This window comes from Haliotis cracherodii, unplaced genomic scaffold, assembly GCF_022045235.1.
Source record: "Haliotis cracherodii isolate W230 unplaced genomic scaffold, xgHalCrac1.p SCAF_5, whole genome shotgun sequence".
Taxonomy (NCBI): domain Eukaryota; kingdom Metazoa; phylum Mollusca; class Gastropoda; order Lepetellida; family Haliotidae; genus Haliotis; species Haliotis cracherodii.
Window position 1 is genome coordinate 56614333 of NW_027266308.1, and position 16931 is coordinate 56631263.

Here is a 16931-nt window from a genome sequence, read left to right on the forward strand (position 1 = left end):
TAATAAACGGGTGATCGTTTCAGGAGTGAGTAAAGGTTTCCCCTATCCGTGCCCCTATGATGACATATTTCATATTTTGTGCATGTTGTGCATGCAACTACTTTGTTTGGTGTTTGGTGGAATAATATATAGAGGTAATCACGCGAGTGTGTTTGGGGATGGTAAATATCCTGCATTAGGAATAAACATTGTATTTAGCGAGCCCTGGCGTGCTAAATACATAGTGTTTATTCCTAATGCAGGATATTTACCATCCCCAAACACACAAGCGTGATAACCTCTTTATCATATAATGTCATTCTTTAATTCTGTGCTTCAAAATGGCTTTCCCTCTCTCACAAACATTACCGAAACATTGCGAGTTTTCCTGGAATGCGCGCATTAATATGTATTACGTTACAGGGTAAGTGATGTGTCAGTCGGACAGTGACAGTAGCCAATATAGTTCCAACTGAAATCTGTTTCTTATACAGTGGGGAAGCAATATATACGCAAAACAACAATTGTTTTTTAATTGCCTCTCGCGGCAATCCATCGGTCTGTACGCTAGAGTAACTGCCCTTTGTCAAAGGGAAGCTACTCTAACCCTAGTCTATGAGAAATCACGGCCACGGTCAGACGCTGTTGACAGTCTGTGCTGCCATAACGTTAAGAAGTATAGTCAGATGTACACACATCGACAAAACGAAGCAAGGTAACAATTCAAACATATTTCGGCCAAATCCAACTATTTTAATTTGTGGAGATGGTTTAAAGCCGCAGAGGTCTACAAGCACAGATATGGCGTCTGATCCCGCTTGGCTAGGCCTCGTGCCCTCGCAAAATGTTTTTCGAAATTTATATCTCCAAAGTTGCCATAACTTATAAAATGCATTAGCTACGTCACAGTTAGACACTGATTTTCAGTATATCAGACTGTTCTTTTGATAATGATAGCAATTATCCCTGTAGTTTATCCAGATTCCCGATTGTTAATTCTGACTCGATCGCCGAATGACGAGGGCGACGCCATGTTTGTTTATAAACAGTGAAAGTAGTCCCTACTTGACCTTTGATATTTGCATCTCTATCCGCATATGACCCCAACGGATATCGTTTTTATCCGTTGGCTTTATCCTGCCGAAAAACCTAGCCATTATATGATAAATGACGATCTCTGTTAAATGTTGACAAGCTATTTTAACAGTAAATCTCCTTGTTGGATGCTCTGTTTGACTATTTGAGCAAAGGATAAGAAATTGTATGAGTAACATAAGGTTTCGAAAATTTGATGAATTCAGTTTAGTGTCCTCTTACACAAGTGTAGTTTTCATCAATATGCCAGCCATGTCAGGACAGGGGATACAAGGGTAGGTGGTACTCTCGCCTAGTTCCAGCGCTGGGTCGGAATGTCCCCCGGTCGAACTAGCCGGTTATAACAGACACGGTGTTCAGACTGTGGTTTATTTGAAGGAGGGTTTGGTTTGTTGTTAACGCCGCACTCAGCAATATTCCAGCTATATGACGGCGGTGTGTAATATTCGAGTCTGGACCAGACAATCCAGTGATTAATATCATGAGCATCGATCCACGCAATTGGGATCGATGACATGCATCAACCAAGTCACCGAGCCTGACCACCCGATCCCTTTAGTCGCCTCTTACGACAAGCATAGTCGCCTTTTACGGCAAGCATGGGTTGCTGAAGACCTATTCTACCCCGGATCTTCACGGGTCGTTTGAAGGAGGGAAACGTACACACTTTCAGTCACCGGTTCACCAGGTCCAGACCCACTTTTGTTTCCAGGTCGGAGTGATGAAGCCAGGGCACGGCTGTCAAAGGAACATTGTCTCAGTTTCATAAGACCCGTGAAGATCCGGAGTAGAATAGGTCACATGCTTGGACATTCGAATAAAACATGTTTTTCATCTTCAAGATGATCATTACAATTAAAGCACACTCTGTCTTCAACCTTTAAATTAATACATCTGCCTGTTTCGATCCTTGATCGTGCAATACCACATCTAAATTATGTAAAGGCAGATCTGTAATTCCGGGGCATAAAGTTCTTCACTTGGTTTCACAGCAGTAACAATCTTTAAAAATTATACATGCGGAGTTGGCTTGTACCAATATAAACATTGACAGAAACAACTGGTTTGGGGCTAAATCCGAGTATCCATCCTGCTATGAACCGTGCATGTACTTGGCTCTCTGGTTTATGTCAAAGCGTTAAATGTCTAAGTAGTGAGCGAAATAGCTGTTAGAATAGGTCTTCAGCAACCCATTCTTGCCGTAAAAGGCGATTATGCTTGTCGTAAGAGGCGACTAAGGGGATCGAGTGGTCAGTCTCGCTGACTTGGTTGATGCCTGTCATCGTATCCCAATTGCGTGGATCAATGCTCATGATGTCAATCACTTGATTGCCTGTTCCAGACTGGAGTATTTACAGACCGCCGATATATAGCTGGAATATTGCTAAGAGTGGCGTTAAACAACAAACAAACAGTTTAATAAATGTAGCACTTACTGTATATATAAACCATCAAGACTAATACAAAAACTTTACAACAGATCATATATAGCACACACAAACACCTGCCCGCCCGCACGCACACACACAAACATACACACACGCACGCACGCACGCACGCACGCACGCACGCACGCACGCACTGACTCTTGCTGTGTTCAACCGTAGTCAGTGTTGGGTTATCGATTTGTCACTCAGCAATATTCAAGCGGTCTGTGTATATTTGAATCTGGACCAGACATTGCTGTGTCTGATACCGGCTTCTGTCACATATTTGGGAAACAGACCCGTAAAGATCCGGGGTAGAATAGTTCTTCATCAATCCATGCCTGCCGTAAAAGGCGACTAAGCTTGTCGTAAGAGGTGACTATCGGGATTTTGTGGTCAGGTTCGCTGACTTGGTTCATGCATGTCATCGATCCCAATTGCGTGGAACAATGCTCATGTTATAAATCACTGGATTGTCTGGTCCAGACTCAATTATTTACAGACCGACGTCATATAGCTGGAATATTGCTGAGTGCGGCGTCAAACGACCAGTTTCATTAATGTAGCACTTACTGTAACTTACTGTAAGTTGGTTAGTTGGTCAAGGGGCCCAAACGATTGGTTGGTTTGCTTGGTTTGTTGTTTAACGCCGCACTCAGCAATATTCCAGCTATTCCAGTAAATAATCGCGTCTGGACCAGACACCAGTGATTGATTTCACTAGCCTCAATTCACGCAATTGGGATCGGTGACATCTAGACCAGTACAATCATATGTAGCACACACAAACATTTGGGACACAATGTTGTTGGGGGCCTACATTCTAACCCCGGAATCCCCATGGTATGGCCATGGTTATATAATGTTAAACACCCCAACACAGGATGCCGTTCTCGTGAAACGTGAGCATTTCCCACGAAACGTCCCTACTTGCTCAACAAGATCACTGTAAGACACACAAACACACACACCGCCACAACACCCACTCTAGGCGTGCATCGTACAATAACAGGCTGTCACTTCCGCGTGGTTACCACGTGTCCACCAGTATATACCCACAACTGCACAACCACAATATAGTATCACAACCACTGCCGTTGTTTAACCGACTCGTTGTCTCTGCTATTAACAAGCAAAGCGAGCTTATATTAGCTTTACATATAATGACTTCCTCGGATTGGATCAGTCGACTTGGGGTCAGCGAAGCGTGACCTGTGTTGAAGCGGTAGCGACGAGTTATCGCCCTGACAAGAGTTGTGGACATTGATCACTGAGGAGACCCCGCCATGGCTACAGCTGACGGGGGTGCAAGCTTCCTGACAAGAGTGTTTGACACCGCCCGTGGGAACTACATCGCGTTAGCCGGGGTCGTCAGCGTGGGTGAGTATGGGTGAAGCGAGAAAGAGGCTGTGTGTGGAAGGTATAAAACGTACATGCGTAGAGAAAGCATCACGTGTATTCATTATATGTACACATACACTCGCTGTGCAACGCCCGTACCTTGTCAGGCGAGTTTCGCTATGCTGTGAATCTGTAACCATTTGTATATTTGTCTGTTTAATCTAGGTTGTTGGGTGTTGAATAAGGCAACAATGACGATGAAATTAATATTAAGCTAGGTAGTAAATATGCTTATTCCTATGGTGTTGCGTGGCTAGAGCACTACTACCTGTTGAATTTTCGATTAAAACTAAACTGTAGGTAACACGCATTCCTATTGTGGATTCATAATACAAATCTCCTATGAATACACAGTTCCAAGTCGGCCACCTTAAGCACATTATGCCCTGGTTATTGTGTGGTATTCAGCCCGACCAGCCATGCTTGCAGTCTCTCACAGATTGTTTAGGAAAGCAGGTCAGATTTTATGCACAGGTCGGATATGCAGAACACATTAAAAAACTCAGAGCACCAGCTCCCGATCTACACAGACAGACGATAGTCAAGTGAGTTTACTGACTGTGTTGTAAGCGACTTGACTCGTATTCAGAAATCTGGCCTTGCGTCCCATTATTACTCACAAATAAGTTTGATATAAGTATCGACCCACTTATCGCCATGAGTGGGCGCGCGGCAGCAGGTCAGTCAATACCAGAGCAGGTGTCACAGACCTGTCTGGAACGCAATCGTTTTCTACCACTGTGGCCAGATCTTGCATGAAATCATGCGCTCGGTGGGGTCACGGGTGGCCCAGTCGTCTAAGGCGCCACGATTCGCTGTGCAGAGTTGCGTCCCTTGGGTACGCCAAAAACCTATGATTGTGGGTTCGAATCCCGGTTCGCACCGATTATGTTTCTAGGTTTGTCAGCACCATACCTGTTTTCACCGAAGTGGTCAACGTCTGAGACCTGTATCACTTCGGGCTTTCCTCCCCCATTAAGCTGACACGCCGCGATATAACTGGAATACTGTTAAAAGTGGCGTTAAACCCAACTCACTCACTCACTCATGCGCTCGTTGAATATACTCGAGATGTAGGCATCCATTGTGAAGAAACAGGTGGGTAAAAATTGAATACCCTCTAAAACTTGTGGATACCCAATCAAAATCAAACCCCTGGGTAAAATACCCAAATAACATATAGCTCTGGGATTCCCATAGGGACTCGGGGTTAGAACAGATTTCATGAGACAACTAAATTGGTGCCCCTAGACTTTTTATAGAAAACATTTTTCCTTGTGAAAGTTAATTTGAACCAAATATTTTCCCCCGGAATCCCATGGAATGCAGACCACTGTACTACAGCTTTAGTACTTCACAGCTGTTAATTAACTAATGTGAAATTGTCTCTGTTTCCGTTTGTCTCCCAGGCATTGGGATAGCCTTGTTACGACAACTTGTCAGTGGGGGAGTATGTCGCAGCAACGTCCGTCTCAAGGGCAAGTTCGCCATCGTCACCGGCGCCAACACCGGCATTGGGAAGGAGACGGCGAAGGACCTGGCTGTGAGAGGTAGGGGTCCCTTTTGCTGTCCAAGTTGCGGATATTCAACGTAGTTCCACAAATTTAAGCCGAATGTGATCAGTCATGATGTTAGTGAACTTTTTGTCTCAGAAACCCGTCTTTCGTTTTAAAATGATTTCACAGTTTCGATAATGATCCCTAAATATGTAATTTTGTCTCTCTATACATGTACTTTCAACCATTTTGATAATGAGTTCTTGTTGGTATTCACTTGGACAAAGTGGGTACGGGTGGCCCCGTCGTCCAAGAAGCCGCGCAGAGTTACGTCCCTTCGGCGTGCCATAATCATGTAAACGTTGAGAATCTAAATCACTTCGGACTTTTCGCCGTGATATAAACTGCATACATGTTAAAAAGCGTCGAAAGATCCAGTTTACCCACTCTCTCAAACGCCCGTGAAGATCCAGGGTAGAATAGGTTGGCAGCAACCCATGCTTACCCTAAAAGGCGACTATGCTTGTCGTAAGAGGCGACCAACGGGATCGGGTGGTCAGGCTCGATGACTCGGTTGATGCATGCCATCGATCCCAATTGCGTGGATCGATGCTCATGGTGTCACTGGATCGTCTGGTCCAGACTCGATTATTTACAGACCGCCGTCATATAGCTGGAATATTGCTGAGTGCGGCGTTAAACAACAACCTACCAAATAAAACTCTCCCAAACGTGCTTGAGTCCACAAGGTGGTATTCGAATTTGCTTTGTACACGTTCAGCTAATCACGATACACGCAGTACACATCCCAATCTAACGTTGGCGAAGTCCATGATGCTGACAGCGACTGTTGCCAGGTGCCCGTGTGTTGCTGGCGTGTCGAGACCCCCTGAAAGGTGCGGCTGCTGCAGATGATATATTCAGGACGACTGGACAAAGGTTGATGGTAAAGACATTGGATTTGGCGAATTTAGACTCGGTCAGACAGTTCGCGAAGGATATCAACGACGAGGAGCCGAAGCTTGATATACTCGTCAACAATGCAGGTACTGTTACACAAACACATATGCAACATATGTATTGGGTGGTCATGGTTACTCCCAAGGAGGACCGCCTCCGTGGTCTAGTGGTAGAGCGTCCGCCCGGAGAGCTGAAGGTCCGGGGTTCGATCCCCGACCGCGTCATACCAAAAGATGGTACTTGTTGTTACCCTGTCTGGCGCTCGGCATTAAGGGGCTAAAACAAGGACTGGTCGACTCGGAGTCAGTATACTGTGTCTGAGTGGGGTATTCATGTTAAACTGCGGCATGGTATCTCAGTGAGATAGCACTATAAATCGGCATCAGTCCGGACTAGTACAAGCAGCCACACAAACACACACTAACATGCACGTCGCTCTATAAGTGCAATAATCTTGGACACGACGTTAAACCCCATTTCACCTCACCTTACTCCCAAGGTGAACCTTCACATAACGATCTACCGCGTGTTTGGCTCCAACATCAAGCTGTCACGCTGTCAACTGAAATACTGTTCAGAGTCGTGTTAAGACCAACTCACTCGCTCAAGAATGTTCCAGTGGTTGCTAAACATGTCACGAATTTAGTAACAATCAGTGAGTGAGTTGGTCAGTGTTTTTCACAATAACCCTTCACTACCACGGCAGTGGACTCCATAAACTGGTTTTCAGACTGTTTTTTACCCTGCAGTTGCAGCACTTTCTTTCCAATGTCCAAACCTTTATAATATACTTGTTCCTTTCCTGGGAATTAAACCTCGAGGTTGTAAAATACCTCCCTACACGTGTAACGATGTGCCCCAGTGTGCTCTTGTACAATCTCAATCTCATTAAAATCAGATCTTAGTTTTCGCTATCGCTTTGTTTAGCGATAGCGAGAACTAATATCTGATTTTAATGAGATTGGTACAATCTCAGCATGTTTTTTACGTCGTCAAAAAGGTTTAAAACATCAGCCTAGTTAACGAATCATTAATCAGAGGAGTTATGGGCGATACGTCTTATAGCAATAACACTTCTACTATATATATGTACAGGTTGTATAAATGGTGGACTACGCTGATCTCCCTACACGTGTAATGGTGTGCCCCGAGATCCTCTTCGTATCATCTCAGCATGTTTTTTACATCGTTTAAAAGATTTAAATCATCAAATTAGTTAACGAAGCATTAATGGGACGCGTTACTTCTTCTACTAACTTCATTTGTAAAGGGGGCGGTCGGGTAGCCTAGTGGTTAGAGCGTTCGCTCGTCACGCTGAAGACCCGGGTTCGATTCCCGACATGGGTACAATGTGTGAAGCCCATTTCTGGTGTCCCGCGTCGTGCTATTGCTGGAATATTGCTAAAAGCGGCGTCAAACCATACTCACTCACTCACTTGTAAAGAGTTGGCTACGCGGATCTCCCTTCAGGTGTAATGATGTGCCGGAAGGTGCTCTTCGTACCAGCTAAGCATGTAAGCATCTAATACAACGAATTAGGTAATCTGTTGTAAAGAGTTGGCTACGCTGTTCTCCCTACAGGCGTGATGATGTGCCCCAAGATGCTGTCCAAGCAGGGCTATGAACTTCAGTTTGCTACCAACCACCTGGGTCACTTCCTCCTCACCAACCTCCTCCTTGGGCTCATCCAGAGGTCCGCACCCAGTCGCATCATCGTCGTGTCCTCGGGTATATATAAAAGTGAGTACCCTGCTCATCCTTAAATTACAGTCACGGGCATATACCGCCTCCATGATCTAGAGGTAGAGCGCAAGGTCCGGGGTTTGATCCCCGTCCGCGTCATACCAAAAGACGTTAAAAGATGGTACTTGTTGTTACCCTGTCTTGCTCTCGGCATTAAGGGGCTAAAACAAGGACTGGTCGGCTCGGAGTCAGGGTGTCTGAGTGGGCTAGCACTATAAATCGGCATTAGTCCGGACTAGTACAAGCAGCCACACACACACGTGCATGCACGTCGCTATATAAGTGCAATAATCTTGGACCCGACGTTAAACCCAATTTCACATCACCCTCACGGGCATTGGTCCAATCCGACTCTGGACTTCTATGTATACCACAAACCACATCCTTGGGACGTGACGATGCGGTCAGTTGGATTGCTGGTTTGTCTAGAACAACCATTTGGACTGACGGGATCGAAAGAGTCAATGTCTTCACCGTACATGATGTTCAGTTATTTTAGAATGGTTAGTTAGTCGCGACTGTAAGATGTCAAATCTGAACTTGCGAAATAGTTCCTTTGGAGCCATTGAAGAGCGCTAAAATGAATGCTTAGGCCAGACGTTTATTTATATATTTTTTGTTCTTATGGGTGTTTACGTTGTTTTTTTTAACCAAAAATGCGGGTCGGTAGGTCAAGAAAATAAATATTATATAATTCCAGTTGGAAAAAAATAGGTTGTGCAAAAAAGAAACAAAAAGTGGAGACGGGAGGAATGTGGATTCGTCATAATTCGGGTTCTAATGATACTTTAAATAATTTATCTACAATGATGGCCACAGAAATTTACTTTTTATTTATTTCTTGTAGGCGGAATAAAATGCACTGATTTTCAGTTTCTTTATGCTTTCACATTTCGAAAGATGTGAGTTTATAGATATTTAAGAGCCAATGGGGAGCTTGTTTGTATATTTGTTGTTTAACGCCGCACTCAGCAATAATCCAGCTAAATGACGGCGGTCTGTAAATAACCGAGTCTTGAACAGAGAATCCAGTGATTGACATCATGAGCATCGATCCACACAATTGAGTGAGTGAGTATGGTTTTACGCCGTTTTAGCAATATTCCAGCAATATCACGGCGGGGGACACCAGAAATGGGCTTCAGACATTGTGCCCATGTGGGGAATCCCGTTAGTCGCCTCATACGACAAGCCTTTCGTGGCAAGCATGGGTTGCTGAAGACCTATTCTACCCCGGATCTTCACGGGTCCCAATGAGGAGCCCTAATGTGAATGCGTAGACGCCAGATATCCTAGTAGTTCGAGATAATAAACACATTAGGCTCACTGTAAAACTGCGAATCGGACATGAAAGATGTCAAGCGCTAATGCCTGTTTCTGATCAGATCGACCAGTGGAAACTGGACTTTTGTAGTCCGTTAACTCTCATGCCTCGGGAAGATGACTCCTCAAATTAGAGGTGATAGTTGACATGTGTGCGCCTCCATGCATGGACAAAAGGCTGTTCTGTGTTCTGATGAAAAGGCACGTTGCTAGAAGGAAAGGACATTGATAAACCAGTAGTAATATCCGTGATACTGAGTTTAAATAAGCATTATTTTTTGTATCAAATTAACTTTATAAATGCATTTTAAGTGAAATTCTATATAATTCATTTTTAGTGAAATTCTATATAAGTCATTTTTTGTGAAAATCTATATAATTCATGCGTTGTTTTCAGGGGGCGACATCAACTTTGACGACATCAACAGTGAGAAGGAGTACAATCCTTATGCTGCCTATGCTCAGAGTAAAGTAGCAAATATTCTCTTTTCAAATGAGCTTGCCAAGAAACTTAAAGGTCAGTAAACACGTTTTGTAATGCTGTTGCGTTATTCATTATCTTACCTTACACATGAACGTCGAATTCGAGACCCATTCTAGAATTTTCTATATACCCCCAGATATATATGGTACATTTTCTATGTTCCTCGATGCAATTGCCGACTTTGGCATTACATTTGCAACATACCAACCGCACTATTCTTCTTGAATAATTTTGACGCCATTCTCCCGATATTTACGATATTTTCCGAATGAAATAGATCATTTGTTTTCAGTCATCTGCTATTTTCCGATGAATGTGGAAAATGAGCTTGGTGGATAAACTGTGGAATTCTTACCGATTCGGACCAAAACATGCGTGGATGAGGCGTATCTGCAATGTTTGTTTGTTGTTAAACGCCGCACTCGGCAATATTCAAGCTATATGACGGCGGTCTGTAAAATAATCGAGTCTGGACCAGACAATCCAGTGATTGACATCATGAGCATCGATCCACGTAAGTGGGATCGATGATATGTATCAACCAAGTCAGCGAGCCTGATCCCCCGATCCCGTTAGTCGCCTTTTACGACAAGCATTGTCGCCTTTTACGTATCTGCAATGTAATTAGGTGTGCAGTAAGATGACTTCATTGTCCATCGGTCTAAGTGTATGTTCACGGGGCCCAAACGATTGGTTGGTTTGGTTGATTTGTTGTTTTACGCCGCACTCAGCATTATTCCAGCTATATGACGGCGGTCTGTAAATAATCGAATCTGGACCAGACAATCCAGTGATTGATATCATTAGCATCGATCCACGCAATTGGGATCGATGACATGCATCAACCATGTCCGCGAGCCTGACCACGGGGCCCAAACGAAGGCCTTGGGGAACATAAATTAACATGGAGGGTACATCAGCCAATGTCAACCGATGGACTGGTTGACGACTTACAATAAAACTATGAACATGTAAATTGTAAGTAAAACAGTATATGGTTGGGGATGAAGAATAGCAAGACATTCTTATCCAGCAGCAGCCACGGGAGTTCAAGCGGTCTAGAGCGCGGCAAATTACTGCCTGTCGCAAGTCTATGTTAAGGTATGGAAGTTATGATCACCTTAGCGCTATGATCGCTTTGTGGAACGGGGCCCTGGTCGTAGGTTCGAATCCCAGATTCGCCCCGATTATGATCATTGGTCTTTCAGTGCCATGGCGAATCTCTAGCATGGACATTCAAAACAGGTCAAACCCACTTTACAGGCGTTACCCATTGGCAGACACTGGGACTTTCTACAGAAAATACCCCGCCAAAGAGGAATGTTCTTCAGGAAGTCCCTGCATGCTAAGTTACTTTACGAAAACAATAGGATGACGTCACTAGAGGTTTTAATGCGACGTTAACCATGTTCACTGGCTATTATCTTCCAGGGACAGGTGTGACGGTAAACTCTCTACACCCTGGCGTGATCGCGAGTGACCTGACCAGGCACGTCGAGGACAGGGTCCCCGGCGTTCTGCGGTTCCTCATCAAGCCCCTCTACCTCTTGGTGCAGGTGCTCGCCTTCAAGACAGTGCAGCAGGGCGCTCAGACTTCTATCTGCTGCGCTGTGGCGGAGGAGCTCGAGGGAGTGACTGGGAAGTACTTCAGGTAAGGACGCGGTGAGATAGTCCAGTGGTTTATGTAGACTAACCAGGCTTTAGATCAATAAAATTGGTACAACGATACGTTAGCATCATGTTCATATTTGTTCTGTCAGTGTTTAAGATCGATGGGTTCTGTCAGGGCTCACTTGCACAACGTGTTCCATGATCTTGGTTCAACCTTGTTAAATCATAGTGTGATATCCATTATTCGGTTCGGGTAGTTTTCCTATACATGATCAGCACCGTGGCCTAGAGGGTCTGCACGGAGAGGGAAAGGTCGGGGTTCGATCCCAGTCAGTGTAATACCAAAAAAGGTTAAAAGAAGGTGCTTGTAGTTTCCCTGCCTGGCGCTTGTCGTTAAAGGGATAAAACAAGGACTGGTCGGCTTTGAGTCTGATTGGGTATCCATGTTAAGCCGCGGCATGATCGAGGCTAGCACTATTAAGCCACGTAAGTCCGGACTTGTACTAGGCCTAGACTAGACACAGACCGCCTCCGTGGTCTAATGGTAGAGCGTCCGCCCGGAGAGCGGAAGGTCCGGGGTTCGATCCCCAGTCGCGTCATACCAAAAGACGTTAAAAGATGGTACTTGTTGTTACCATGTCTGGCGCTCGGCATTAAGGGGCTAAAACAAGGACTGGTCGGCTCGGAGTCAGTATACCGTGTCGGAGTGGGGTATTCATGTTAAACTGCTGCATGGTATCTCAGTGTGCTAGCACTATATAGATCGGCATCAGTCCGGACTAGTACAAGCAGCCACACATACACGTGCATGCACGTCGCTATATAAGTGCAATAATCTTGGACGCGACGTTAAACCCCATTTCACCTCAGCTTGACTAGCCACACGTAACACAGTGACACTAACATTAACCCCCTCAATTCAAAGTATTCCATGTGTATTGTCTTAAACATAAATGAAAAAGTAATAATAAAAGGATTCGATATTGCATTACATTGTCATTTCTCACTTTCAGCGACTGTACACAGACGAAGTTGCTGCCTCACGCCACCGACGAGGACGCTGCCAGGAGATTGTGGAGGTTGAGTGAGGAAATGACCGGCCTCGTAACAGGAGCAGATAACTCCGGGAAAAGTAGCAAAACGAAGTCCGACCTTGTGGAATCGAATTCTGAGGACAAGAAAACTGAGAGACAGGAAACTGTGACCAAGTCTGGCTCGAAACAGACGACTGTTTGAATGTGTTAATACATAGTTCGGCTGCTGGGGATGTTTTAGTGAACATGTGGATATGTCAGGATTTCATGCTAAAAAAGATTCACCCACATTGATGGCTTAAATGAGTTATGATTTATGCATGCGTGAAAGGTAATATAACTTATATAATCATGTGTGTAACCTCCACAAGATTAGATACAAAGAATATTTACGAGATGATATTACTATTGAGGGAAGATCGTTATAGTTGACATGGATTAAACGGACGACCTTTATGTCTGGAGAACCTGAATTCGTGTCCCTTGGCGTCCTTAGGATGGTAGGTCTCGTGATTAAGTTCCAGATTAGCCCCGAGTGTGGTACTTGATCTGCCAGCACCATACCCGTGGCAAATGAGTAGGTTTCACAAAAGTGGTAAACCTATGAATATGTCTTCAGCAACCCATGACTCTTAAAAGACGACCAACGGGATGGGGTGGTCAGGTTCGGTAACTTAAAAATTGGTTCATAGGGGGCGGTGGGGTAGCCTCGTGGTTAAAGCGTTCGCTCGTCACGCCGAAGTCCTGGAAACAATGAGTGAAGCCCATTTCTGGTTTTCCCCGACGTTATATTCACTTGGTTCATACACGTCTGATATTCTCGGCGCTCTATAGGTCCAAGGTGTTTCCCAACTGCTATACCGGTAAAATCACAACATAGAAACAAACCCGCTGCTGTTATTTATTTGTTATATAAGCATAACAAGGACCACTGTCTTTTGATGTCTATGACATGTACGTAAACATTGGTGTTTTGAACAAATTATTTTTTACGAAATAAATGTTTTATTCTTGGTAGTTTTGTTACATTTTCATCGGGGTCGTATATTGAGTAGGTTGTGATTTGTGGGTTGTTTAGAGACCGCACTTATGTCCTGATAAGGCGATTAGGTAGCCAGCCGTGAACAAGGTAATTAGCATGTCCGTGCCCCGATATGGGTTACTCTACCACATATCTCAGATGACCAGGGGTCTAACGGCAATGGCAAGTCGCTCCCTTTTGTGTTGCCAGTTCCACTTTTTTTATTTGAATCCCAGATGCTTTGTTTCTTTGTTTGTTGTTTAACGTCGCACTCAGCAATATTCCAGTAAATTCCTGTAAATAATCGAATCTGGTCCAGACAATTCAGTGACTGACATCACCAGCATCGATACACGCAATTGGGGTACGATGACGTGCATCAAACCAAGTCAGCGAGAATGGCCACCCGATCCCGTTAGACGCCTCTTTTGACAAGCATAAACGCCTTTTACTGCAAGCATGGGTTGCTGAAGACCTATTCTCCCCCGGATCTCCACTGGTCGAATCCCAGATGCAACACCGATCATAGGCATGGCAACACTTATGCCCTTGTTGGTGAGTTTCACCAGAGTGGAAAACTTGACTTTTGTGTCATTTTCTGGATATCCGCACAAACATCCACGTGTCTTTGCATGGCTACTGAGCAGTGAAGAGCGGCATCAATGTCAACATAACATGTTGTGGCACAACGTCTGTATCGTGAGAGTGCCACGCAGCTATACCGTGTCACAACGTTGATGACCGAGTGGGTGCGTGTACGCCCTGGTCGAAACAAGTGATGTAGCGAATCCCACAATGTTACAACATCACTTGGTTATATATATACCCAACTGGAATATATATATATATACATATATATATATATATATATATATATATATATATATATGAAATATTTATATTAACGTGTTTCATTCGAGGAGACTAGACAGGCAGTGTTGCAGTCTCCTCGAATGAAACGCGTTAATATATATATATATATATATATATATAGATATAGATATTTATCATATAATGGGTAGGTTTCTCGGCAGGATAAAGCCAACGGATAAAAAACGATATCCGTTGGGGTCATATGCGGATAGAGATGCAAATATCAAAGGTCAAGTTGGGACTACTTTCACTGTTTATAAACAAACATGGCGTCGCCCTCGTCATTTGACGATCGAGTCAGAATTAACAATCGGGAATCTGGATAAACTACAGGGATAATTGCTATCATTATCAAAAGAACAGTCTAATATACTGAAAATCAGTGTCTAAGTGTGACGTAGCTATGGCATTTTATAAGTTTTGGCAACTTTGGAGATAACAATTTCGAAACAATTTTGCGAGGGCACGAGGCCTAGCCAAGTGGGATCAGTATCCATATCTGTGCTTGTAGACCTCTGCGGCTTGAAACCTTCTCCACAAATTAAAATAGTTGGATTTGGAACCAAATATGTTTTAATTGTTACCTTGTTTCGTTTTGTCGCTGTGTGTACATCTGACTACACTTCTCAACGTTATGACAGACCGACGGTCAACAACGTCTGACCGTGGCCGTGACATCTCATAGACTAGGGTTAGGGTAGCTTCCCTTTGACAAAGGGCAATTACTCTAGCGGACAGACATATGGATTGCCGCGAGAGGCAATTAAAAAACAATTGTTGTTTTGCGTATATGTTGCTTCCCCACTGTATAAGAAACAGATTTCAGTTGGAACTATATTGGCTACTGTCACTGTCCGACTGACACATCACTTACCCTGTGACGTAATAAATATTAATGTGCGCATTCCAGGAAAACTCGCAATGTTTCGGTAATGTTTGTGAAAGAGGGAAAGTGATTTTGAAGCACAGAATTAAAGAATGACATTATATGATAAAGAGGTTATCACGCTTGTGTGTTTGGGGATGGTAAATATCCTGTATTAGGAATAAACACTATGTATTTAGCTCGCCAAGGCTCGCTAAATACAATGTTTATTCCTAATGCAGGATATTTACCATCCCCATACACACTCGCGTGATAACCTCTATAGATATATATATATCGTCTAAGGCGCCGCGATTCGCTGTACAGAGTTGCGTCCCTTGGGCACGCCAGAAACCTATGATTGTGGGTTCGATTCCCGGTTCGCCCCAATTATGTTTCTAGGTTTGTCAGCACCATACACGTGCTCGTGGGTTTCAACGAAGTGGTAAACGCCTGAGACCTGAATCACTTCGGGCTTTCCTCCCACATTAAGCTGACACGCCGTGATAGAACTGGAATACTGTTAAAAGCGGCGTTAAACCCAACACACATACACATACAGCGCATACAGAAAATATTACTTTTTATTTATTTTTCATAAACAACCGAATTAAAGAGGTTAATTGGGATGTCCTTGTAGCAGAGACAAGAAGAATGTTGTTTGTTGTCTGTTCGGTTTTTTTTTCTAATCTTAAATGGCATTTGCCGTCCCGTTAGATCCAGGTTAGAACTGGTCTTCAGTAATACAACTTGTAAGAGGCGACTAAATGGACCGGGTGGTCATGCTCCTTGACTTGGTTAATGCTTGTCATAGTATCCCAATTGTGTGGATTGATGCACATGATGTTAGTCACTGGATTGTCTGGTCCATTTTCGATTATATACAGACCGCCGGCATAGCCGAGTGCGATGTTAAACAAACAAACAAACAAGCATAGCATTTACCAAGTTGTTGCAGTTGCAGGGTGTAATGACATAAAACGCACAAATCGAAAAAACAAAATCGAGCCGTAAAAGGATATTTGATACAGGGTGACTAGGTGTATAGTGTACAAGCTTTATGGGCAGAAGGTACCCTCGATGATCAGGTCAATTTGTGTTTTCAGGGGGGGAAATTCCATCCCGTCTATGAGGTCACATTATCTCCGCACCATTCATAACTATCACAGTCAGGGCTTCCAGATAATTTACCTTGATAAATCATTCCACTGACTACATGTGGCTATCGACAGATGGACAAAAAGCACTATCAGGTGAAGGTAATGGGGTCATTGTTTTGCACGATGCAATCCGTGATCTGGGGTGCATTGGTGGATGGGTGCTAGTTTTCGAGGTGAAGAAGAAAACTGGTTATCGCTATAAGGAAATTATAGGAGGTGATATGTTCATAGACTGGATGGAACATCAGCTATTGCCCATTTTAAACAAAAATCAATGTCATAGTCATGGATGACGCCAGTTATTACAACGTCCGGGAACCAGATACAGTGGCGCCGACCATGAGTTGTCTGAAGGCGACCATACAGGAATATATGACATTGTCGACTTCAGACCATCTGAAACGAAAGTTCATGGAGAACATTCGGCTGAATAAGAAACCAGCAAAGTACAAGACGAGT

The 16931-nt window shown here is 43.9% G+C and overlaps 1 protein-coding gene across 2 annotated transcripts; it reads left to right on the plus strand.

Moving 5' to 3' along the window:
• Nucleotides 1–678: 678 nt before the first annotated feature.
• LOC139442722 (retinol dehydrogenase 14-like) lies at nucleotides 679–13566 on the plus strand. Of its 2 annotated transcripts, XM_071223602.1 has the most exons (8): nucleotides 679–694; nucleotides 3688–3881; nucleotides 5312–5452; nucleotides 6256–6444; nucleotides 7940–8098; nucleotides 9822–9941; nucleotides 11340–11559; nucleotides 12533–13566. In XM_071223602.1, exons 2-8 carry the CDS (start codon nucleotides 3788–3790, stop codon nucleotides 12753–12755), a joined length of 1146 nt encoding a protein of 381 aa, XP_071079703.1. In that variant the 5' UTR covers nucleotides 679–694; nucleotides 3688–3787; the 3' UTR covers nucleotides 12756–13566. The 2 variants fall into 2 exon arrangements, with proteins under 2 accessions (XP_071079703.1, XP_071079704.1); XM_071223603.1 differs by lacking the exon at nucleotides 679–694 and having other exon boundaries at nucleotides 3498–3881.
• The last annotated feature ends 3365 nt before the right edge of the window (nucleotides 13567–16931 follow it).

Bases quoted from the DNA above. Each gene is read 5' to 3' on its own strand.
- LOC139442722 (XM_071223602.1), top strand. From the start codon at position 3,788: ATGGCTACAGCTGACGGGGGTGCAAGCTTCCTGACAAGAGTGTTTGAC. The intron at 3,882-5,311 runs GTGAGTATGGGT...TTTGTCTCCCAG, and splicing joins AGCCGGGGTCGTCAGCGTGG to GCATTGGGATAGCCTTGTTA. The intron at 8,099-9,821 runs GTGAGTACCCTG...CGTTGTTTTCAG, and splicing joins GTCCTCGGGTATATATAAAA to GGGGCGACATCAACTTTGAC.